Source organism: Struthio camelus, chromosome 6 (assembly GCF_040807025.1).
Source record: "Struthio camelus isolate bStrCam1 chromosome 6, bStrCam1.hap1, whole genome shotgun sequence".
In the NCBI taxonomy this organism is placed as follows: Eukaryota; Metazoa; Chordata; class Aves; order Struthioniformes; family Struthionidae; genus Struthio; species Struthio camelus.
Window position 1 is genome coordinate 22,397,775 of NC_090947.1, and position 26,281 is coordinate 22,424,055.

The following is a 26,281-nucleotide window of genomic DNA, read 5'->3' on the forward strand; positions in this document are numbered from 1 at the left end:
TACTGTAAACAGGGCTTCTGAAAAAAAAAAAAAAAAGCAGGGGCTTAAAGGTACTTAACACAAACTCATTTGGGTAAAAAACATTTTACTCTTACAGAGTATATGCTCTTTAGGAATTGCTTCTTTTGTACTTAGGACTGACGCATTTTACACTTTGGGATTTTTAAATTCATCTGTTAAAAGTATTACAAAGAACCTGACTGAACCTTAATGTGACTATTTTGACTTTCCAGTAAACAAATAGTATTTTAGCACTAAAATGCAATTGTTAATTCATGATGTTTTCGATTCAGAACACCATGAGACATAGCTGTTTAAATTTTCATAAGGACTTTCAAAAATATTTAGGAAAAAAATTGATGTCTTAGACCATCTAGTCTTGAAAACTTGAACATTTTGACAAGTTTGCTCACTGTCAAAATGACTCACATCACTGCTGCTCCTAGCTGCTACCCTTTCTGATCATAGAAGTATTCCTCTCTGTCTTTAAGAAACAAATGGCATACGTGAATATTAAACAAGAAATATGTGCCACTGAACATCAGTAATATTTGAATAGCAGGAAAATTCCAGGTACTCATAAAATTCTTTTTTCTATTTATTAGCAGGATTCATTTTAAATAAACATTACATGGAGTATGTGAAGGTAAGCAGGAAAGACAGAAAGAGAGAGAAAGAGAGAGAGAAAGAGGAAAAAAAAGAAAAAAGAAGGAGAAAGAAAAAAGAGAAAGAAAGAGTGAGATAGAATTAATTCACTATTTCATAATGAGACCAAAATAAAGAGGGATTATTTCTGTTCTAATGTGAAAGTCTTTAAATAATAACAGCAATTCAAAATGTGACAGTGTCCACTTTAAAGTGCTTTCTGGATTTTACATGTACTTATTTTTACACCTACCACAGAAGTGCAGCAACCTCAGGGACAGAATGTAGCAAAGTCTTAACCACACTCATGAGCACAGAAATGTTAAAGGCATTTTTAGATCTAGATCCTGGACTTCACATTACTTCCCTAAGCCCCCCCAAATTTCCTCCTCGTGTGTGTTGTTGATAAGGAAAGAAATGGGTGATTGCGGCATCCAGAAGCCAGAGTGAGAGTCTCTTAAGGAAAGGAACCTGAAGAGAAAGTGTCAAAGCACCCCCAATGCTGAGCTGCCCGGAGTTGGCTAACTGGAAACACTGAGGACCAGACGACGCCGTCCCCTCCCAGCCTTCTAGCGACTCCTTGCAAATCTTGACTAAGCATCTCACGAGTCTGAGTTTGGGAAGCCTCTCCGGGTGACAGATGCCTACCGTTACACATTCAAGGAACTGAGGTTGTCTTTTCAAAGAAAGACGGAGGTGAGGTGGTGCTCCTCCACCTGTCTGTGAATCCTCCTCAAGACCAGACCTCATCACTCAAAGAGCGGAAAGGCTACATTTAATTCCTTACTCTGGCCAATAAGATAATAATTGCCAACTCATATCTCAGGAAAGCGTCCTAAAGAAATACCTCTGTCTTACATCCAACAGTCCAGTCAGCACCCTTCCTCTGGCAAAATGTGCCACAATACCAAAAAAGAATTCAAATCTCACTACCTCAGAGAGGGGACAGCACAGTACTGACCTTCCCAAACAGATGTCATCACTAGAAGGGAGAGTGACATGGATGCGGCAAACACAAGCGCAAAGCACTGCCGATTATGGACGCGATATGAGTTGTATGGACACGTTTTCACTAAGAACTGAAACAAGATCTGGACCCCATGGTTTCATGTAGGTTTTGCCAGTACTAGGGGAAAAGGTGTGTTAGCCAAAATATTGAAATCTGGGCTAGAAACACAGGACTGGAGCTGCTATTGTAGGTACACACAGAAAACGATCCTAAAAAGGAATTCAGCTCCACTTTAGGCCTACCAGGATTTTGCCTCCAGACTCCTATAAGAAGATTGCTTTGGAACCTCATTGCTCTCATGGTTAGAAAGCAACTTCTAATTTACTGCCAAACTGCATTAGCACCCATTTGTTCCTGAGCAGCGCTGCCCTTTAACCACTTTTTCCCCTTGAATGGTAGTCTTATGTATTTATAATCACACAACAATCATATTTCCTATCAGCTTTCACAGCAACAGACTAAACAAAACATGCTCTTTTAGTCTCATCATATAAAACAGACACTCCCATCTCCCTTACCGTGGTAGTCCTTCTCTGTATCTATCCCAGTTTCAGCTGATTTTTTCTAAACACGGCTGACCAGGACCATACATACTGTTTCACTCAAGGCCTTAGCACAGAACTTAATCAGTAGACCAAACAGGCTGTGGTTTTAATACATAGTTGCAATAAAATTTAAACCTCCGACCATCTCATCTCAGACCACTACAAACTACAACAGCTTTGTCTCTGTCGGATTTCTGGCATACACCAACTAAGATGGGTTAACATATATTTTTTCTGCTGCACTATATGAGACCATGAAGTAGGGATCAACATCAATCTACACTGACTAACTGAGCAAAAATATATACACAGCACTGCCAGTCACCCGTTTCCTTATCTCCCAATTATTTACTGAAACGACCTTTCTAGCAAATCTTTGGCTTGATAACATAATTTCCAGCCCTCTGGACAAAGCTGGTTCCATATCTATTCAGCAGGCTGCAGAAAGAACAGCCACCGTATCACCATTTGCCACTAAAAAGCATCATTTGTCCTTCCTAAGCCCCAGTGCTTTGCTTAAGTGTTACACACAAGCTATGCAAATGACACACTAATAGTTCAAACATGCAAATGGCTTATACGTATTTCTACAGGAAATTCCTCATGGCAATTGAGAGCGTAAAGTCAAACAAATTATCATCTATAATTGAAAACATGCAAGTTACTTTTAATTAAACATGATTTCTCTACTGAAAAAAAACACATTAAAACCTTGCTAAAAAGGAAGATAGCTAATTCGGAAAAAAAGGAAAGAACAAAACAATGCTAAAGAGTAAAGAGGGTGTTGCTAAGGAAAAAACGTTTCTTTAAAAAGCAGACTTTTAAATGTATTTCTAATTTATTTTTGATTCAAAGCGCGCTTCAACTACAGACAAACCAATATATGCAGGTAAAAAATGTAGGTTCTCAAAATCAGAGATAAGATAGCAAGGTGCTTATTTATGCAAGTGACAGATTTCTTTAAAATGTCAAATATTAGATTGAGATAGATAGGCAGGAACAAGTTTGGGGGTTAAAAGATCATTAGGATGATTCCTGGGGGAATATCTAAAACCAAACAAAACTATGCACAAAAATTCACAGACTCTCTAAGCCACAGAGCCTGACCATAGCTGCTTGTGCTGCAGCTCCACAGAAAGCACGGCAAAGGGCAACTTTCCATAGAAGTTGAGTGCGTGCATTAAGGTGTTTGTACATATATCATATATATCTCTATACACCTATAAGTTCAAAGCTTGTGCAACCACTCAACAGTCACCAAAAAGCTTTCAAGAAGCAAATAAATGCTTTTTTTCTCACTTTACACATGAAGAAAATAAGAGAGTAAAATTAATTGCCTTGAACAGAACTGCAAATTCTGTTTATATGACCTGTCTCTCTGTGGCTAGAAATCACAATAGCTGCACAGCAGTGCTGGACACATTTTAGGCTGTCAGCTGGGAGGAACATGGGGATTTACTGGGACTCTGTACAATCAGTGACAGCCTATTCCTCCTCATGGAGTACAGCCACAACATGGAAAAATTAAGGGAATATATTACAAGTTTCAAAAGGCCAACGCAGAGTTTGCCCTACGTTCTAACCTTGCTCAGCAAATTATCCTAGGGATAATATACTTTATGCCAGTGAAAGTTCTTTTGTAGCTCTTCCTTACGCTAACCCTCCATCAGGCTAACTATACCACCAAAAAAAAACAAAATCCCAGCCTAATGCTATGACATTTTTCTTCACAACTCCGCCAGCAAAACTTTAGTAGAGACCTCACTTTAGTGACTAGAAAGACCAAATAATCCATGACGTTTAGGGAAAATAAATCAGTAGTGACAGTTTAACTCCAAGGATCCAGTTTATATTTCAAAGTTCTGTCTGCAAGAGAAACAACAGGGACCTTTCTTAGAAAACAAAAGATGCGATGGGATTTGAAATACAGAGCTCCCTAAAAACCAGGGGAGTCTAGTGGCAGCCAGCTGCAAGGGCTGTAGCAATGTGGGCTACATAAGCAGCAAAGATCAAGCAAGAACAGAACAGAAGACAGCGTATGCAGTGACATGGACTACAGAACCCACTGCACGCCAAACCATACCGTTACTGAGAATCACTGGCAGAAGCTGCAATAGCAGCAAGCAGAAGCCTACATTTTATCCTGCTGAACACAAAGCAGCCTCCATTTTTTCCTTAGAACAACAGTGGTATAATGAAGTTGAGTTTCTCACTTTTCTCAGAATGGCCCTATATATCTGCTTGCGTTCTAGCGGCAGTCTTGTGCAATGTCTTTTTCTACTTCCTACAGCAGATCAGACTGCAGGTGGAAGACAAAATGAAACATAAGATGAGAGCTGTAACCTGTCTTTCTGCATGGCAACACAACTTCATAGGTGCTTTATCCCTAGAGTTCCCTTAAAGAATCTTTGACATGCTGAATCTATTAAATGTATATTTAATAACCAGAGAGACAAACCTTTAAAGCCTTCAAACCTAGCCAGAGGAAATAGCTTCCTTAATTGAGAATGAGAACGGTGCATCAGAAACCTGCTCAATGGACAGATACGATCCTCATGAAAGGATGTCAAACTTCTGAAAGCCTGCAATTAAAAGCCATTGTACCCTCAGCAAGCCACATTTTTGACCATATCTATACAAAATATTACAGGAGGTCAAAAACTCTACTGTTGGCGAACTGGGAAAAATTGCTTGGGAAAACGTACGCAGCTACCCTAGACAAAGGGGTACCATTACATACACCAAAAGTGAGATGGGTTTCTTGTCCAGAGATCCACGCCATGATTTGTTCATTAGATATTACATGATATTGATATGTAATTATACAATATATATTAATATATACGATATAGAGGCATGTCTATCATATATATGATATTATATGATATAGTCCCACATCATTATATGATAATGATACGGAATAAGTAAACTTAGACATGCTAAATTATATCTTTTCTTTTCAGTGGAGATTCTTTTCACATTTGTCTTTGTTTTTATCAAGTCTGGATTTGATTAAGAGATTTTGTGATACTTTCTGTATTTCTTTCACTTCTATGTGTGGAAAAAGGACTTTCATAAGTTTCTGGTTCCTAGCCTACCCTATAATCTCAATCCATAGGGCCTGGACAAGGCAGTTTCCTCACAGAGAAGAGTGTTGCAAAAGGTGAAGGCAATCAAGCATTGTAAAATAGCTAAAAGCCCAAAGAAGAGATGGACCTGGTAATAAAAAGTTACTGAAAAATGAGCTAAGGTAGCACCTTATGGTTGCTTAACATCATTATTCTATCTTGGAAATCAAAGCCATTGTGAGAACATAAACGAGTATTCATCAGGAGGCCTAGAACAAGCATTAGGTTTGCTGGGTGGGCAGAGAAACAAGAGCTACTTGTTTCAGCCACGTCACAGGGATGAGCACAACATTTATAATCAAGCTTCTGAGAAGTGTATTCCCCTTTAGGAGATGAAAATACAATGAAGTTTTTTAGTAAACTTTGAACTGAATATTTACAGCAATCCTACTCAGAAGGACACAGAATTCAAAATAAATTTTTGTGACTTTTTCTTTAATGCTGTACATGTTAATAGGGGGGCATGTTTAGCCGAGAAATAATCATGATGAGCAATCGCTGTGATAGCAGTGCCAATAAAAAGCTTGATTTGCTTTAATTTGAAAGTTAGTAGATGTACTAAAAAATAATGGAATGGAGGTTGCACCAGTTTATACTGGGGTGAATTTTGCCCTGGGACAGATAGGAATAACTCAGAAGAGGAACAAAGTCTCTGTGGGAAAGAAGGTGGCGAAGAGTGGAAAAGAATTAGTATTACGCGTTCTTGTCAGTGGCTTTTTCTAATGCACTTTACCTTCTTTCATCCGAGAGTGAACTTCACAATTGATTCTGTATACCTTTACAATGCCAGAACAGTGCTAATTTCCACTATTTTTCATCCAATGCACATGGATGGCATAATTTACAACATCACTAACAGTACTTTAGTTCACACAAGGCTGTATGTGGCCCCAGGAACCAAGGCACCTTATAGTTCATATAAAAACAAAAATACTTGCAAAGTACTTCTCATGAATGAATCAGGAAACATAACGGTACTTAGATCACAGACCCCTCACATTAATGGCAACGAATTTGTAAAGTTGCAAAACTATCTAACCAAAGTTGGAGGCTTTTTATGTGAGCTGGTGTGGTTTTTTTCTTTTAAGCACTAAATTAATGGAAGAAAGGAATGCAGTAGCTGTAATATACTTGGATATCAGTAAGATATTTAATAGTATCATAATAGCTCATCTAAAAATAATTGAGAATGACTTGGGAATAAGCATTGTCGTATGAATTAGAGATCTGTGTGCGGTCATAGGGCCATGATCTTGTTGCAGTTACAGAGACATGGTGGGATAGTTCACATGACTGGAACGCTGCCATGGATGGCTACGTACTTTTTAGGACAGATAGGCCAGAAAGGTGAGGTGGTGGAGTTGCCCTTTATGTGAGGGAGCAACTAGAATGCATGGAGCTCTGCCTCGGGGTGGATGAAGAGCAAGTTGAGAGCCTATGGGTAAAGATTAAAGGGCAGGCTAACATGGGTGACACTGTTGTGGGGGTTTACTACAGGCCACTTGATCAGGAAGAGGAAGTCGATGAGGCCTTCTACAAACAGCTGCAAGTAACCTCATGCTCACAGGCCCTGGTTCTCATGGGAGACTTCAACCACCCTGACATCTGTTGGCAAGACAGCACAGCTAGGCACAAACAGTCAAAGAGGTTCCTGCAGAGCACTGATGATAATTTCTTGACCCAGGTGGTGGAGACGCCAACGAGGAGAGGTGCGCTGCTAGACCTTGTACTAAGAAACAAAGGTCTGGTTGGAGATGTGAAGGTTGGGGGCAGCCTTGGCTGCAGTGACCATGAGATGGTGGAGTTCAGGATCCTACGAGGAGGAGCAGGGCAATAAGTAGGATCGCAAGCCTGGACTTCAGGAGAGCTAACTTTGGCCTCTTCAGGGACCTACTTGCAGGAATCTCATGGGGTATTGCCCTAGAAGGAAGGGGGGTCCAGGAGAGCTGGTTAATATTCAAGTATCACCTCCTCCAGGCTCAAGAGCAGTGCATCCCTCTGAGTAAGAAGTCCAGCAAAGCGGGCAGGAGAGCTGCATGGATGAGCAAGGGACTCCTGGCAAAACTCCAACAGAAGAAGGAAGTGTACAGAATGCGGAAAAGGGGACAGGCCACTTGGGAGGAATACAGGGACATTGTCAGAGTGTGCAGGGATGCGACAAGGAAGGCTAAGGCCCAGTTGGAATTCAATCTGGCAAGGGATGTCAAGGACAACAAGAAGGGGTTCTTCAAATACGTCAGTAGCAAAAGGAAGACTAGGGAAAACGTGGGCCCACTGCTGAACAGGGCGGGTGCCCTGGTAACAAAGGATACAGAGAAGGCAGAGATACTGAATGCCTTTTTTTTTTTTTTTTTTTTTTTTTCAGTCTTTACTGCTAAGGCCAGCCCTCAGGAACTCCAGACCTTGGAGACAAGAGAGGAAGGCTGGAGAAAGGAGGACTCTCCCTTGGTTGAGGAGGATCAGGTTAGAGATCATTTGTGCAAACTCGACACCCACAAGTGCATGGGCCCCAATGGGATGCACCCACGAGTGCTGGTGGATGTTATTGCTAGGCCACTCTCCATCATCTTGGAAAGGTCCTGGAGATCAGGAGAGGTGCCTGAGGACTGGAAGAAAGCCCATGTCACCCCAGTCTTCAAAAAGGGCAAGGAAGAGGAGCCAGGAAACTCCAGGCCAGTCAGCCTCATCTCCATCCCTGGAAAGGTGATGGAACCATCACCTCCAGCTCATCCTGGAGGCCATCTCTAAGCATATGGAGGACAAGAAGGTGATCAGGAGTAGTCAGCATGGATTCACCAAAGGGAAATCATGCTTGACCAATCTGATAGCCTTCTATGGTGGGATGACTGGCTGGGTAGATGAGGGCAGAGCAGTGCATGTTGTCTACCTGGCCTTCAGCAAGGCTTTGGGCACTGTCTCCCATCACATCCTCATAGGTAAACTCAGGAAGTGGGGGTTGGATGAGTGGACAGTGAGGTGGACTGAGAACTGGCTGGATGGCCGAGCTCAGAGGGTTGTGGTCAGTGGCACAGAGTCTAGTGGGAGGCCTGTCGCTAGTGGTGTCCCCCAGGGGTCAGTCCTGGGCCCAGTCTTGTTCAATGTATTCATTGATGACCTGGAGGAAGGGACAGAGTGCACCCTCAGCAAGTTTGCTGATGATACTAAACTGGGGGGAGTGGCTGACACACCCAAAGGCTGTGCTGCCATTCAGAGGGACCTGGACAGGCTGGAGAGCTGGGCGGAGAGGAACCTCCGGAAGTTCAACCAAGGCAAGTGCAGGGTCCTGCACCTAGGGAGGAAGAACCCCATGCAGGCACCAGTACAGGCTGGGGGTTGACCTGCTGGAAAGTAGCTCTGCAGAGAAGGACCTGGGAGTGCTGGTGGACAACAAGTTAAGCACGAGCCAGCAGTGTGCCCTTGTGGCCAAGAAGGCCAATGGTATCCTGGGGTGCATTAGGAAGAATGTTGCCAGCAGGTGGAGGGAGGTGATCCTGCCCCTCTCCTCAGCCCTGGGGAGGCCTCCCCTGGAGTACTGTGTCCAGTTCTGGGCTCCCCAGTCCAAGAGAGACATGGCACTACTGGACAGCGGAGCACCAGTACTGCCTCCAGCAGAGGGTTACCCAGATGATTAGGGGACTGGAGCATCTCTCCTGTGAAGAAAGGCTGAGAGATCTGGGCCTGTGTAGCCTGGAGAAGAGAAGACTGAGAGGCGATCTCATCAATGTGTACAAGTATCTGAAGGGAGGGTGTCGAGAGGATGAGGCCAGACTCTTCTCTGTGGAGCCCAGCGACAGGACAAGAGGCAACGGGCAAAACCAAAACATAGGAAGTTCCATCTGAACATGAGGAAAAACTTCTTTACTGTGAGGGTGACAGAGCTCTGGAACAGGTTGCCCAGGGAGGTTGTGGAGTCTCCTTCCCTGGAGATATTCAAAACCCGTCTAGACACGATCCTGGGCAATATGCTCTAGAGGACCCTGCTTGAGCAGGAAGGTTGGACTAGATGATCTCGAGAGGTCCCTTCCAACCTCAACCATTCTGTGGTTCTGTAAGACAGATTTGCTTAAAGATAATTACAATGACAAACTGATGTGAGTTAGAGTAATAAAATTCATCAAGAGCTCAGGAAACTGTTTTTTTTGGGAAAATTAAGAAAAACTTTTTAAAGTGATGACAAAACAGATACAACTACTGTGTGCAAGCATGTGATGGATATGAATACGCAGAATAGAGAGAAATTTTCTGAGGAGCATGAAAGCAGTCCAGACAAGAACTAAAGAATGAAGCCTGAAATCAAAGTCTGGAGAGGAAATCAGAGTAAGTTTGTTAGTAGCATGTGATGCATTTGGCTGTGGAGTGTTTCTCCTAATGCAGCACCTATTCACATGCCATTTAGCAAGGATACTTACAACTTGAATAGATAAAGTATTAGAAAGTATACAATATGGGAGAATACTCCCATGGAAGGGAGATGAAAAGTGTATGGAATGATAGAAACTGAAAATGCTTACCTTCTCCAGTAGTCTCATATGAATTAAAGATTTGATTAAATAAAGATGTTCCAAAAATTCTAGTTCATTCTAGTTCCAAAAGAAGGGACAGAACCAACCCTATTCTTGAAGGCTGACAAGTAGGAAGCATGATAGATTTTTATTTATCCAGTTCTCTCACTATGTTCTTACACTCCATGTTTACAGTCTGTAAATGGTTCATCAGGGGCTTTTCTCCAAGCTTCTCTGAAATAGCAGATACTGGTCACAGCAGAAATCAGAACACACAGCATGTGGAGCCCTTTGCCACAGACATGGCAAATTCTACTCTCCATCACCGCAATGCAATCAGTGGAACTGGACAGGTTTGGGGCAAGAACATCGTGCTTTTGTACATACCGTCAACAAGAGTAAATACAACTTGACAGGGCTCTACCATCTTATTTTAAGACTCCAAATATACAGTCTATGCTGCTTCTCTCACCATGCACAGCAAATGACAAAATAAGAATATTTGCCCCACAAACTGCTCCACAGGAGAAGTGATTAATGCCTAGCGCAAATAGATGAACAGTGACACAGCAGTAAGAATGCCAAGAAATAGGTCCTACTACAGAAATTTCAAAATGCAGTACATTAATGACCGATAATGCAGCGGATGTTCTGCTTACTATCTGAAAATTAAACTAGTAACACAAAAAGATTTTCTTCTCTATAGTATGAAAAACCTCCATATATGTTTATATTTATTTTCATCATGCTGAGTAATCTGATTTTGGGGAGTGTCACATGCTTGGCGTTTCTTAGAGCAAATTCTACTCGCACAAAGCAAGCCATTCAAAAGCATTCACTTAAAAAGAACATATCTAATATAAAGACAGCATTCATTATTACTTTAACAGTTTTCAAAATAAGAGTTGCTTTCCTTCTGTAAAAAGGTTGTCAGCATATTAGTAACTTTCATTTGTGCATGTGCAACAGCACTATCAGATAACGAAGATACACATATGTAGACTGAACTGAAGCAAACAAAATTTTAGCAATAAAGATATACTTAAGAGGAAAAAAAAATCAACATAAATGTTAATCGGCAAGGACAGAAGAACTGTAAGCTAAAGCTTCCTACTAGCTGGGCATGGGGAACAACAGTCAACCATGGTCAACCATCTGTTTCATTCTAGACATTTGATATTATTTGTGCATATACATAATCATAAAGTGTGAGCTTTGCCATTGTTCTATAACCCAGGAGGGAAGCAGGCAGTTACAAAACACCTCTCCATTGAGAGAAGGCTACTTGAAACAGAGCAGAAATGCAAAGGCTGTTTTTTGTGGGTCTACTGTTTTCTCATACATTAAACAACACAGTTGCAGACTAGTAGCAGTATGCATTATTTTGTTAAAGAATGAGGGAAAATGTAACTCACGGTCTGCTTTTGGATATCACAACCATGTGTTACATTTTACTCTAGAGAGATTAAATGAATTCTCATTCAAAGACATTGTCCAGTTAATGGATACTAGAAAAGGTAATTCACCTAACATACTGCAAGGATACTTGGATTAACAGTATGGATACGCATGTAAAAATCAACTCCTTACAGAATTCTCATCGCAGTAAGATCTGTATTCCTATCATTGCTAGAATTTGCAGTATTTCCAGGATTTCCCGTGCCTCCCAGTTTTAAAGAATGAAATACGACTTGAGAGAAGAGTTAACAGCAATTCAGAGAAAGTATCAGTACTCACAGGCTGACTGGTAGCGTGCACTGTTTTCTGAAGTCATACCAAATCATTCTTCAGAGAGGTTAAAAGGCTGAAAAACCCTCATTCTGTTGCTATAACACGGAAGTCTGTCCCTTAGAAAAAAAGACACTAAATACATTTTGTGTATATGATCAAACAGAATTAACATCCTCTATAAAACAACCCCATATAGGAAATATATGTAAACTCACCAGACAAACACCTTGCAAGATCAGTTTCAACGAGAACTTCCCCTGTCATCTCAAAGTACATAATCGTTAAGCCATACCACGGCAACAGTGCAGATAAATGCTCCAGCTATTATGTGCTCAGATTGAAGTACAGCCCTTCTTTGAAAAGGCATTATGTAAAATAATGCCTTCTGAATAATCAGATATACTCCATCAGTGTATTCAGAGTCATACCTGCTTAATTGTCTACCCTTTTACTGTATTTTACTTTTATTAACTCTGCAGAGCCAAGGTACTAAGAAGTACTAACTGATGGTACAAATCTCATCAACTTCAATGGCACAAGAATTATTTCATAACTGTCTGGCAACCCCTGGTTACCTAAGGGGCTCTGCATGCCACAGATTGAACCTGAGGAGAAATGCCTGAAAAACTCTGAACCAGAGATCAACAAAACTGGCATTAAATGCTAGCAAGATCAAAAGTGACAAATGCAGAAAGAGAAACTACATTCATAAATCTATAGAAGAGACGCATATCAGAAAACTGTCACAGAAATGATGGCAGAGAGAAAAAAGGCCTTTGAAAAATATGTTTCATGCTTTTAAAGAGGATATAGGCTGGAAGGGTATTGGCAGAAAGAAAGAAGAGAGAAAATAAGCCTGTACTGAGCTTTTAATCTTCCCTTAATTGTACTGAGAGTCTCCAGCATTATCCCCAGAGAGAATTAAGCATAAAAGCCCAAGTAACTCAAACAAGTTCCCTTATAACTCAGGTCTTTCAGAATAGGGCCTTCTTTCAGAAGGACTCAGCTTTCCAAAACCAGGTCATACAAAAATCACATTGTATGGCATGTTTTTATGATGATAAAACAAAATGTTTCCACTAACTTGTACTCAGGAATGTCTGAATAAGGTTTTGAGGGAAATGAACAGAATAAAGCTTGTCTAATGTATTTTGGAAAACGAAGTGGTTAATACTCCAAGAAAATGGTTTAGATTAGTAACCAGAAAAGATATTTTTCCAAGGTCAGAAGAGAGGTAGAGTGCAAAATTAAATAGAAATTGCTCAGCAAATGGTCAGAGGCTAAAATGTAAGCAAGCTGAATTTATATCAATAAGTACTAAACACAGGATGCCATGGTTTAATCTTAACTGTTGAATACATATCACCCTCAAGCAAACTTTATATGAGCCTGGCTTAGAGCTAAGTACTGCATATCAAGGGACCACAGAATTTTATCAATGTAATTTAAAATGAACAAAGGTAATGGTAGGTTAGAAGATATTTAGCATGTAAACTTTTATTCATGGGTTTCAGTTTTCTTTTAACTTCAGTATTTAAAGTTTAGTTGAGAAGTTATATCACGCAGAGTTCAGAGAAAATGCACACAAATGGTATTATCTAATCATGGATGAGATGAAGGATAAAGAAAATGAGCCTTCAGCATTACAGCAGACTGTTGGTATGAATCCATGCATTCTGTTAAAACCCTGCCTCGAATAACTGCCTGAGACGGAAATATTAGATATGTACCTGAATTCTATGAACATTCACTTCATCACAGAGTATAGAAGTACAGGGAGTACACACCTTAGAAGGACATCATATCATGTGCTGTTCTTGAATATTTACGGCATAAACAACCTTTGATCAAAAGAATAAAATTTCCCTATGAACAGGTTGCTCCATGAAACCCCATGAGATCATGTAAAAGGGCCTGCTGGCTCCTCAATGCAACTTTCATGCCTGATATTTTCACATTCCCAGTGAATAGATTTCTAGGAATTTTGCAGCTCACAGAGCTAATGGGATTACAGCAACTCCCATTAACCTCGAGACCTGTAAGTGCTGGAGTTCCACTGCCCAGAGTGAAACAAGCACTGATTCAAGAACAGACACAAGAAATTTTTTTTTTTTTTTAAATCTCTTTCCCTCCTTGACATCCGAGGACTGGCCATAATCAGCACAGATGACAGGCTGGGTCCTGTAATTCTCGTCATTCTCTGCCACTGGGGAGATAGTCCAGGTTCACTTCTTATCTTTTATATCTTCATCCTTAAGTGTACCTCTAGAGTTTGTAAGGCTTTAATACAATTTACCTGAGTGCAACTACTGGATTGACCATTTCGTTAAGCACCCCTGAACTAATCATTCGAGTGATTCCAGCCTCACGCTCTCATGTCACACCAGCTACGTAAGTAGATAGAAACTGTCACAGAAGGGTAAGAGGGTAAAGAGGATTTAAACTTAGTGCCAACAGCCTGTGCTGCATATTATACATGGAAAAGGAAGCAATTAGTAACCACCTGGGCTGAAATTCCGTATTGCTCATTGACTTCAATAAGGTAGGCTTTCACCATGGATGAAAAGAGGGGAGGAACCAGTCTAAGGGAAAGGGCAAATGCTGGACCTTACAGCTCTGATTACGGCCAGGAAAAAGAAAAAACACCTACTAGAACTGTTCTGTCTAAAGCAAACAAAGGACATTATCTTTTTGAGCCTATTTTTGTTCCATAGACCTAAGAATTTGATTTTGTCTGCTTTTTAGTTTGTTTTGAGTTTTAAGGTGTTGAGTGCTCACTTCAGGGCATGCCTCCTTAAAGGAGAAATTCACATTGTGCTAAGTAGGTTTTGTAGGTTACACTGTTCTGATGAAAGTGAACACTTTTATAATATTTTTATAACGTTTTTTATAAACTAGACTGTCAGAAAAAAAAAAGAATAAAATATAATCTAATGCAATAGCCTTGCTTTCACTGTGTGTTAATCTGTAAAAGATCTTCCATTGCCACAGATCTTATTGTCAAAGATCTCTAATTTTTTTTTAATGCCAGCAGGTTTAAGCTAATGGATTTTTAAAATGTCAATGTTAAAACATATCCATTGATCTGATAAATGGTATCACATTATTTGTCTTGCCCATTATATAGTATAAACAGAAAGCATCTTTTCTAGTGTAGCATGCAAGCATGCATTTTGAAGAAATGCCTTGGAGGGACACACAACTATACTCATTGCTATAAAGTAATACGAACAACAAAAACTCATGCCTAAATGGAAGCTTCTAAGGGATGACTATTTTTCTTGGGAAACTGAATGGTCTCAGGATAGATAACAGATTAATCTTTTTTTGTGAGAAAGAAAAAGGAGGGCTTATGGGGGGGAGAGGGGGAAGGGGAGAAACAACAAAAAAAAAAAAACAAAGAAAAACACCAACTGAGAGAGTAACACTGACCAGAAGATCAGAAGGGGCCAGTCCTCAAAGTAATCTCATCCACATAGCTCCTCGAGGTTGAAGGAAGGAATGGACAGACTGTGACAAATCCAAAAGTTCAGAAGCATAAATAAAGTCATATCTAGTTGATTATTTGCTGTCCACTTGAAGGCAAAAAAAGACTCTGCCAACTCTAAATGCAGTTAAAACCACATTTTTCTGTCTGACATTTTTACCTAATAAAAAGGAACTAATGAAAGTACAGAACTTTCCTCCCTGAAATAGGATTTTCAGGCTTCCAGTCATGTTTTGCAAAATTTTTTCTTCCATTTAGCATATCATGCTTAGAGATACCACATTTACTAATACAGTCTGCTGAGGATGAAAAGTACTTTCTTAGCTAATAAAAACTCTGTTTATAGAAAATGCAACTTTGGCAGTACAGCTTCCAAGAAAAATAAGGGCCTTAAAAACATCCGCAGAGTTTAATTGTATACGTTTCAGTTTGTCAGATATTCTTCTGTAATTAAGATATTTTAGGAATTAATCAAAATAGTTTCCTTTCTTGAAAAATCAAGGAAATCCATACTTTCCAACTTTACCTCTAACCATAAGGTATGAGAAGACCAACAAAGACATTCTCTTAATAGGGAAATCGGTGTGCTTCCTGGATGTTTCTATTTGTTTTCAACCAATAACAAGCCTCAGAAAAGTCAAATTTTCTGCAATATAATATAAGACTCTCTGAAATGCTAATAAGCATATAAACATTTACAAGGACTATAAACAGAAGCAATAATATGTGTTTGCTCGGTGTCTGGCATAACAAGATTCAACAGGGGCTTTAAGCTGATGATGAAGGCATTACTACAGTGGCACAGAATTGCATCTAAGAGAAATGCCATGCTAGTTAGTGTTAAGAGAAATCAGTTCAGTTCTACAAAGCCTTAGTCTAACTCCACATGGTGACCAGTGACACAGTCACATGCTGCTATTGCAATAGATATCAGATTCAATCATGCCTCTGAGGTGCAAACTGATTGTACGGATGACATGCGGGAACAAGCATGAGGAAAGTTCGTTGCAGAGAGGCATCAAGAAAGGATCAGGCTTTTTCAATCTTTCATTTGCTTAAGAGATGTCCCAAATGTCTGTATCTGTCACCTTCAACCAAGGATAACTACAAAGAAGGTATGCAGTATTTTCACGGAGTTGAAATTAACTGGTGGATCCCTTTATCTTTTGCCTAAATTCTGCCTGATTAACAGTATTCATTATCACATATAACAACACAGCAAATTATCTGAAACAGTAGATAATTATTGATTATGGGCTTATCAGTCATGATGCCACTATTTAGAAAAGGACACATCATAGAAAGGCTCTATAAAAACAACTGTACACTTCTGTCAGCATAGATCACACTAAGAGAGATAAAATGGGTTAGTAGAGTGAAAAATGTAGACAAATTCCTAAATATGTTCCTCCATTACCAGTAACCAGGAAGGTTACTTTAAGAAAGAGATCGTCATAAGAAGTATTTATAAAAAATCGGTAGCCACTTTTTTTTTTTAAATATGAAGTGATCCAAATAAAAGTAGTAGTCACTGTGTTGACACGCTGACAAACATGGCTTTTTTGATGCAAGTTCTCAGTCTGCCTCCTGAGGCTGGAATTCCATCCCATATTCACCTAGATTTGCTTTACCAGACGGAGCAGCACTTGTTAAAATTAGAAATGTGTGACAAAACAAAAAGAAAAAAACCCTAAGAGCATATCACAAAGATAGTCAAAAACTATATAACAGCAGCACTAAAGGACAGGCTCTGCTCTGTTACTCCCGTGTATATCAAAGCAATTGCACCATATTCTCTAGAAACATGCTCAATTTGCACCAGCAGAACTGGCAGTGCAATCTGGCACTCTATCGTAGTGCAGCAACAACTTTGGAATCTTTCCCTGTTACTCACTTACATGCTTTACCAGTACTAACACAGAAGGTATGAAGGTGGGAGGCTAGTTACTTGCAAAGCTTTCCTCTCATCTTGCCAAATCACTGTTTACTGTCATATTCTAAAGCAGGAGGGGAGAAAGGGGAAGAGGACTTTAAGTTCCTCCTCCTTCCATGTGTTACTCGGGGGTGGGGGGAAGGCAGGAATCTCCTGTTTGCCAGTCATCACTTCACTTCTCAGTGTCTCACACTAGCTCTATTGCTTTGCATACAAATTTGAATTTGCCACCAGTGAAGATTTGCAAACAGCACAAGGCAACAGATTTCACACACCTGGATCCTTCCACATCTTCCTTCTGTGCGGCATTTTAGATCTTACAACATGGAATAGTTTTTTCTTATTCTGATAACATAACTATTTGACAGGTTGGCAAACGCGGAGTACTCCAGCTAGGTTTCAAACGCAGGCTACAATAATTTGACCCATTTTACATTTCTCAAGTAAAACCACATTAGAGAGGTGAATTATCAAGGCAGAGTTTGAGCAGTCAATGGAGAGTGTGACAGCAAGCAGGTGAAGACAGCTTCCATGTTCCACGACCACTCTTTTACACCTTTGTTGGGTCTCCAAGCACTTCACTATTTTAAAGTCACATGATCATCCATCCCATAAAGCTAAATATTCTCCACTCTCTTAACTATAGTTTTATACCTCTACTAGGCTCTCCTACAGGGGATCAGTAAATCAGAGCAAGGTCTTTGGCAACTGATTACTGACAAAGTAGTATACCATAAATCAGCCTTACTGTTTAGGTGGCTGGATCTGAATCCAATTCATTGTTTGATTTCATTTCTCAGATCAAATTTACTTAAATGAACTGGACAGAATTTCTGGTATGCAGTACTCATTGGTAAAAAGGTACATTAGAAAGTACTGACACTTACCTAAGATTCCTAGTACTCCTTACACATGTAGTAGTATTCAAAAAGTATGTAACACACTTTTTTGTAGTAGCCTAAGGAAGGGGAAATGATATACTTCTGCTTTGATAAATAATGTATTTGCAGCATGGTCAAATGGATAAATAAAGGAAAATCCTTATATGTTCATTTTCATTCACGTATTTTTAAAGTGCCTTTGTAATTCCTGCTACCATAATCCTGACATATATATTGAGATACGGTATGAGATTAGAAACACCTTAAAAAGACAAACAGATAATATGCGCACATGCCCTGAGAGCTGTGGCCCTGATTCTGATGGGCAAAAGACTTACCCAAAAGTCTCACTGAACCCTACTACAACATTTAAGGCAGCACACCATTTCATATGTATATTTTCTAAATAACATTCCATTGAAACAATATGTAAAATTTCTTCTCTTTTGACTGACGATCAAAACTAACATTCTAACATTCAACTAACGTGTTGTTCAGAAAATAAAAATGGTAAGAAAGCAGCTTCTCCTCAAGTTATAATTTCAGAGCAGCAAAGTCTGTTTAGGGCTAGTGAATATCATCAGACAGGCATAAGCAGGAAGCAAATTATGCTATTATTTACCAGACTACCACATGTGTAACTGCTGCTGACCGTGAACAAAAAGAATTAAAATATTCATTCTGACCTTGTAGGGTCCAATCTCCCTCTCTCCAAAGTCACTGCATAGTGAAGTAATAGCTGTTCTTCACTTAGTCAAGATCAAATGTTTCTCAAGGCATGTTCAGAAACTTCTAACAATCTTATTCCACACAAAAGGAAACTGGTTATTTGTATGTTATCCAAGGAAGGCTGAGTAATTCTCTGTGGTAGGAAAAGCCTCTAAAAATAAGTCACCTCTCAGCAGATTCACTCCCTTCCTGTCTGGGTTGTAATCAGTTTGCAACTGCATGAAAGGACAAAGCTCGAGGATGAACTACGGAGAACTTCTGCAGTGATAACACTGCCCAAATACATTCACTTCACTCCTACACTGTTTAAAAGGACCCAACTATTGGGGGGTGGAGCAAGCCAGTGACCCAACAGGATATGCATGACCAGAGCTCCTGGTGTTTAGTCTCTGCTTTTATGTTTATTTTTGTATCTGTTTTCTTCTGGTCCTTTGAAACAGTTTTTCAGGCACAGTAGCTAGCACCACCTTAACTTAGCGATGCTAAAGAAGGAAAGCAAGTTCATACAAGCACACAGAATATCTTTTTCTACATGTTCATAAAGCACCATGGAAGTCTACAATATTTTAAGAGTGATGATTAACCTTTCTCCCCACAGTTGTTAGTGCTCCTCAGAGATGAAGGCTCTGATAGAGCCTTCTCTGTCAGAGGGACAATCAGGGCACAAAGGCATGACGCTAGCAAGTCCCATAGCCTCCTACAGCTTCTTCGTCAGGGAACAGCGTTCAGCTGTGTGCGAACCTAATCAGAGATTTCATCTTCTCCCATCCGCTACAGCGGCTGTTGATAGAAAGCAAGCCTCCAAGGATGAGCAAGCTTACAGGTTGAACAGAGGTTCCTGAACAAGGTGCTACTTAAACAGACGCAGTCATTAGAGAAAAGACTAGACCATTTTAACTGGCAAATGCTGTTATCAGGACAATATCATTTGTTTTGACTAGCATTCCCTGACTGTTAAAAATGGAGGTCACACAAAATCTTTCTATATTTACAGGCACACTGAATACGTAGTTCAGTGAGATATGTACACTCCAGAAGGCAGCTTATGATGTTTTTGAGAAAGAATATTCTATTTCTTCCTCAAAAGAGTATTTAAGATAATATAAAATCGACTAAAAAGTGATAAAAAAGAAAAAAGTCTGAGTAGAAATAGCAATCTATTTCTTTTCAGGTATAGACCCAAGTGTAATAGGACTCAAAGTATGAAATAAATGTACGTTGCTGTATGTTGTGTATTAAATGTGTTAATAAGTCTCATCTCCTCTGGTATGTGAAGCATAAAATCAATATAATTGGTCCTAACAGCAATATAGCTAATACAGAAAAGCTTACTGTTCAATTTAAACAAAATGCAAAGAAATCTGTAAATTCATAATGTGAAGTTAAAGATTTGACAATTGTTTCAAAACTTACAGAAAATTAAACTAGATAAGTATGTCTCTCTCTCTCTCAAAACCTAGCTTTAGAATTTGTACTAAAAATTTTATAAGCAGTATAAATGGAGATAGTTGTTTCTCAGAGGACTGCATATAGCTGTGATAAAAAACAATTTGTTGCAAACGTGGACTTTATCAGTAGATTTCAATGTTAATAAATTTTTACTGTAAAGGAAGTTACTCCTCTTAGTTCAGATACTCCTATTGATCAGTTACTCCTATTAGTTCAGATGAGCTGCACAATAACTTAAAGTCAATACTGAATCAATTTATATGGTTCATTTTCCAAGATTATGTTCACAACCTGAAAAAATAAAAAGAATAAACTCTGCAGGCTCAGGATTTCCATGCTTTCCTTTAGTTCTACTGCCACAGTATATCAAAAATCTGAAATCAGCTAATAGAGTTTTCCCTCAATTAAAAGTAAATTTTGTGGAACAAAAAAAAGAGTATACTTAAAGCAATCATATTTAAAATGCACTTTTCTACATTGTTATTATTAATCATAAAAATACTACTTGCATAAAAGCAGTAACCTTTTTAACATTCCTAACCCTACAGTTCTATTTACATTGTCCTTAAACTACAGCACTACATTATTTTGAAGCTATTCAACATTTTCCTTATGGAGCAACTACTGCTTTTATGGAATTGAATTCCTGTTATCTGGAGAGTTGAAATTTGTATACACTAGATTTGATATTAGTTTCCACTGTATGTGGGCTGTAACGACACCAACATTGTTGCCTTTTCCTGTTCTTCCCATGGTACCACTGACAAATCTCTGTGGGACGTTCTCAACTCTGTAAAAGTTTTCATTAAAAACAAATAAAAAAATTATTTGAATGGTACTCCACTACATCAACATGCTTTTGCCCTTATGGTCTTTGCCAAAGCAAGGATAGATGACTCAGGATAAGACAGACTGAACAACACAGATCCCATAACACAGCAAAAAGCTTCCCTGAAGGAAAAAAAGTATTTCCTTATGAGATAATAAAAATATACTACTGCTATTACTCATATTTTTTGAGAATTGTCGTAAATAAGTTTTCATCTCTTTGAACACTCTTTGTTTATCATACCTTAGCTGCAATTTATGTTGGCTTTGGGAAAAGCTGATTACAAGGACACAAATATTGGCTTGAAAAAAAATTAATAACTTCATTATAGCTATGACAACCTAGCAAAAATATTTTTAAGGGGATAAATTCTGCATTCTTACTAAAAGCACAAGGATTGCCTCCCTGAAAGAAACCACATCAAAATTAATGAAAAAAAAAAACAATTGTGAAACTGCACAAAATGCAAATAAGTACCACAAAACTCAATTGTGGTCTGTGACTGACACCTGCAGCATCTCCAATATGCTCTACTATAAAATTTCATAAAGTCTGAAGCACGCAAGACGTGTGCTGAAGCTCTCTATGATAGCTCCCAAAACTTAATAGCACAATCTTTCTTAATAGCATCTATCAAAAAAACCTCAAAATCAACAATATTGCTATAAACAACATTATATTAGCCATTAGCAAGGGCCTCAGCACTCTGTTTTAAAACAACTTTAAATATATTTTAAAATTCAAAATATTATAGAAGGGAACATTCTCCTCTCCTCTGATACTCCTGATAGGATATCAACAACCTCTGAATGTTTAGCAGGGAAGTCATATACATAAGAGAGATGATCCTGCTCTTACCAATGGAAAGATTTTTACTTGAGAAATCTACAACCGGATTTATTGTTCTCCTACACCACAAGCTTGTAAATCACTATCTACTTCACAGATTCTGACCCCAGCAGATGTAGCATATGTTAAAACAGACCAGAGCACTGGCATATTTAATCTTGGAATGTCAGGGTGGAAAACTATAATGCAGCTTCTACAGAGGAAAACAAGTATGAACTGCAAAAAAATACTGCATTCTGCATTGCTTCACATTTGCGACAGGACTTTATTAGTACTTTATATTAGCTATAGACGTCACCAAAATCTTGTACAAATTATGGCTATGTAACCCAAAGAATAAAATCTGATACTATCAGAGCATTCAGTGGCAGGCATGTTTCATTAGCAATTCGGTCTTTCATCTTGGTCATCTTGCAAGATTAATTATGCTCAGGGCAACATATTTGCAGACAGGTGGTATAGCGGTCTTCGCCCAGTCAGTTAGCAAGTTGCAGGTTTGATGTTCTTTCCTGAAAGCCTTGCTTTACTAGTGCTTTGGGACAGTTATTTGGGGCATAACACTGCTTTTCTCCGAAAAGAGAAAACAAGAATAAACCTCTCTGTCTGTGTTTAGGAAAGAAGCTGAACTAAAATGCTACAACCAGTATCAGTTTTTTTAAAATGTAGGTAGTGTCCCCAGATCTTCAACTTTAGGACATTGTCCCACCATCTAACAGTTCTACGTAACACCTAAATTTGTCGAGTCTCCATTTAAAGCAAGCTGGCAATACAAGTTGACAATGGTGCAGATCAGACCAGCATGATGCCTTTCAATTCCCAGAACAATTTTTAAATCAAGTTTGGCACTTAAAGATGCAGACCAATTGAAGTCCAAAAACTAAGCACAGTAAGATGTTAATGAAACCCTTTCAGCATGGATACCAAAGTACACACAGATGACAGAATCCAGAATCTCAGCAGTGCATTCTCTGCAAAGAAAAGTTTCATGGGACTTCCCAGTAATTTTTTTTTTGAGGGATCTTGATACATCTTCCAATTTTAAAACCTTTATAGCTGAGACGGGAGTAAAGGAGAGTAATTTAGAAAATCGGAGTGTATTAAGGATAGACTCTCCTTGTAAACACATGCAACAAAAGCAAGTCTGAGGCTGACAAAGCAACGTTTGCCGTATACAAATAAATTCCATCAGAAGAAACTTAAGTGAAGTTATTTAATTTTAGTAAGTGAATAAGTAGAAAGCAAACACGGTTAAATTAAAGTTAAAATGATTTTTAAAACAAACACAGAAAGGTCTGTTCATTTTGCTCTACTGTAGAATATGCGTATGTGAAACTGCGTTTAAGTTGGGAAAGGTGAAAAAACAGGAATGTCTGCAAGAAAGGAATATGAGAGTATGTAGTCATAGAAAGAAATCTCAGTTTACCTCCCAGAGCGCTTTAAAGTCCTTTTGCTCAATTCGAAGGAGCTCGCTATATTCTCTAGTGACGATGGTAGCATGGCGAGGAGTATTATCCAGAATGGACTCTCCAAAAGCAGTTCCTATTCCCAGAGTGCATATTGTCACAGCATCCTTTGAATTAAAAATAAAAGGACATATATTAAATATTTCAGGGGGTGGAAGAGTGTCACATTTGTTCACAGTATTGCCTCTTCAGCAATTTTCCAAATTAAAGAAAAAAGTCCACACCCAAAATGATCTAACCATTATGATGAGATACTTTAGAAATGCCAGAAGTGATCAGAAGAAAACTAGCATCAGAAAGGCAACACTGGAATATAAATTTCTGCCCTATATAGGCTGCTCTCATCAGAAAGGAAACTTGATTGTTATGTTTCCTCAGCAAACATACCTTTCATTTACAATACCCTCTTGTATTTATTATGTATTAGTCTATCGTACAAGGCCTGAATGCAATGCACTCGCAAATTTTAGCAGACTACTGGCCATTCCATTGAAAGTGCCAGTACATCTGTCCATTGTTAATGAATGCCTGCTCATTAAGTACTAGACTGAAAAAAAAAATCATTTCACACAAGTCTGATGTTTTAAGAAAACTACTAAAGTCCAGAACAACCTGGAATAGCTTCAGAGTAATCAGAATGGTCCCAAACCGGCAGTAAATTTCACTTCAAAAGAGTGTACATGAGCGCATGTCATTCACGTGACGGAAAGATATCTAATTCAAACCTCCTCGGCCAGCAGCTCTCTTGGGATAAATTATAAGCCACTGCAGATAAAAAATTGGAGTACTAGTAATTAAGTAACTTGCTGAAGCAAAGTCTTTAAACACATGCCCTATTCTAGGCTTACAAGTTGCTCTGTCCCTGAGTACAGGCTTGTAGCTGAACATGCACTTAAATCTCTTTCTAAGTTCAGCCTTAACTGACTTGTCTTATGAGTAATTAAAAAAATAAAAAGAGCCACAGCATTAAAGATTTAAATAGATAAAAACTGCAGTTTACCAAAAAAATTATAGGTGGACAGACACAAATGTACATGCACATATAAAAGCACTTGCTAATTTTACTTGATACAACATTAGAAATGTAGTTTAATTTAGTTCTAAAATGTAAGACTCATGATATGGCTACAAAAATAAACACAGAAAATTTTGTCATCCTTTATCATTCCTTGCTCATGGCTGAAAAACAAGGAGAGATGTATGAGCATATTTCAGCATCATTCTCTGTGCTTAAAATTGCATTGTTTTCCTTTCATGCATCTAATAAGTGGTAATAGGCAAATGTTATTAAGATCAAGTTAGTAGCTCTATAATTGCATTACAAAGACAAATGTCCATAATAGTCCAGTTCCCTGAACCATAGCAAATTGCTTTTGCACAGATATTTCCATATAAAATTATCTGTTCAGGAAAATAAAATCAATTATATCTTGGAAAAGATCTAGGAAGAATTTACCAATTCTTCTTCAGAAATAAGTTTTCAAGGAACATAAATATGAAAAGGCACTATCTGAAAGAAAGAAAATTTGGGAATGAGCACCAAAGAAATGGATATTTTATTCTCAACTTTGTTTAATACTTTCAGATAAAAGACCTCTGTTTGGGGCTGAATAAACAAACTCACAGCCTGATATATAAAAAGAAACATTTCCATTAGGTGCAGCATAAGCTATGTTTACATCTTTTAACTTCCTTCGTACTCCCTTTCCCCCTCCAAAAAAAAAACTCTTCACCTCTTTTGATCCCTTACAACCCCCAAAAATGTATTTTTAAAAAACAGAATAGAGAAGAGAAAGGGAAAGGTGATAGTTAAGGAACCACTTTCTAAGAGAACTTTCGAGGAGGCAGCTGTTCAACCTCAAATAAATTAACATTGTAGGATGTCAGGTCACGGAGCTGGAATGGTCATACGTTCATTAAAGAAGAGTCCAGGCTTCTATCGAATGAAAGTTCTTTCAGTTTTTTTTCCGCCGGTCATCATTTCTCCATGCAGAGCTGTGGTTTCTCTCAGCCAGCTAGGGGGCAAGCCCATCCGGCTTCTTCGAGACCTCAAAGACCCTTTTCTCTCTGCCCCCTGTTTATACATCTCCAATCTCCTGGGGAATCAGGTGTGTGTTTCCTATTACGCCTGTTAACCTTACGCTCAAGAATCTCCTGCTGTTCAGTGGAGACTTCAGGAGGCTTGCTGGCAGCTAGAAACTCAGTTTGCTGTTCCCCTCTGCAATCCCAGAAGCAGCAGGGGGTTCTAGCTGCTGGTAACCAGCTAAAATTCGCACAGCTATTTTAAAAGCAGCATTAAAGACTTAAAAAAAAGATGTGATTGTTTCCATTGCTATCTGTCCTCTGAACACACTATTAAATGCTGGAGTGTTCAAATCATAGGCTGTTTGTGTATTCAGTCTCACTGGCTCTCACTGGCAGGTGAGAGACGCATGCAGTAAAAGGGTTGCTAAAAACCCCCATCAATCTACAACGTTATTGAATTTGTAAGAGCATTCTAGGGAAAGGATGAGAAATAGAAATTTCAGGCTCTGCCTTATTCCCTCCCCCACCATCCCAAGACATGTCACTGAATGCTCCTCCCCAACTTGTGACACTTCCTATTTTCCAGCTCGGCATACACAATTTTCATACTGTGTGTAAACAATGGAGCACAAAAACGTCAGCTACTTAACTGCAGAAGAAGAAAAACAAACAGGGGAGGGGAGTATTTCTCCCTTGTTACCCAAATTCTGCCGATCTGACAGCCCCTGTGAGAAATCCCATTAAATGAAAACAAGGAACAAATGCAATAAGGGGAGTGGATGGAGGGGGGAAGAATCATAGTGTCTGTGAGAGAAACAAAGAAAATAAGAAAAAAGGACTAGTTTTAGGAGGAAATGAATTGGACATTTATTTGAAATTTATGTGTATTCAAGATTTTGAATTTATTAGGGAGTTGATATTTTTAGTTTCATCGTTTCAGCAGACTTTGTACCTTTACCTCACCTCTGCGCCCTCCCCCCACAGAAATCTGTACTGCCTCTGTGTGTAATTGGAGGAGATGTTCAAAAGCTGGTATTCTGAAAAGGTGGGGTTGCATTGCTTATTATCACTTTGAC

General features: G+C 38.9%; 1 protein-coding gene across 2 annotated transcripts in view; it reads right to left on the minus strand.

The window, feature by feature from the left end:
• Positions 1-26,281, minus strand: part of RAPGEF4 (Rap guanine nucleotide exchange factor 4) — a 164,602-nt gene that overhangs the window by 114,882 nt on the left and 23,439 nt on the right. For both annotated transcript variants that reach the window (XM_068948582.1, XM_068948580.1), the window contains exon 4: positions 23,141-23,287. In XM_068948582.1, the coding sequence (XP_068804683.1) occupies positions 23,141-23,287 (147 nt within the window). The remainder of the gene's footprint in view (positions 1-23,140; positions 23,288-26,281) is intronic.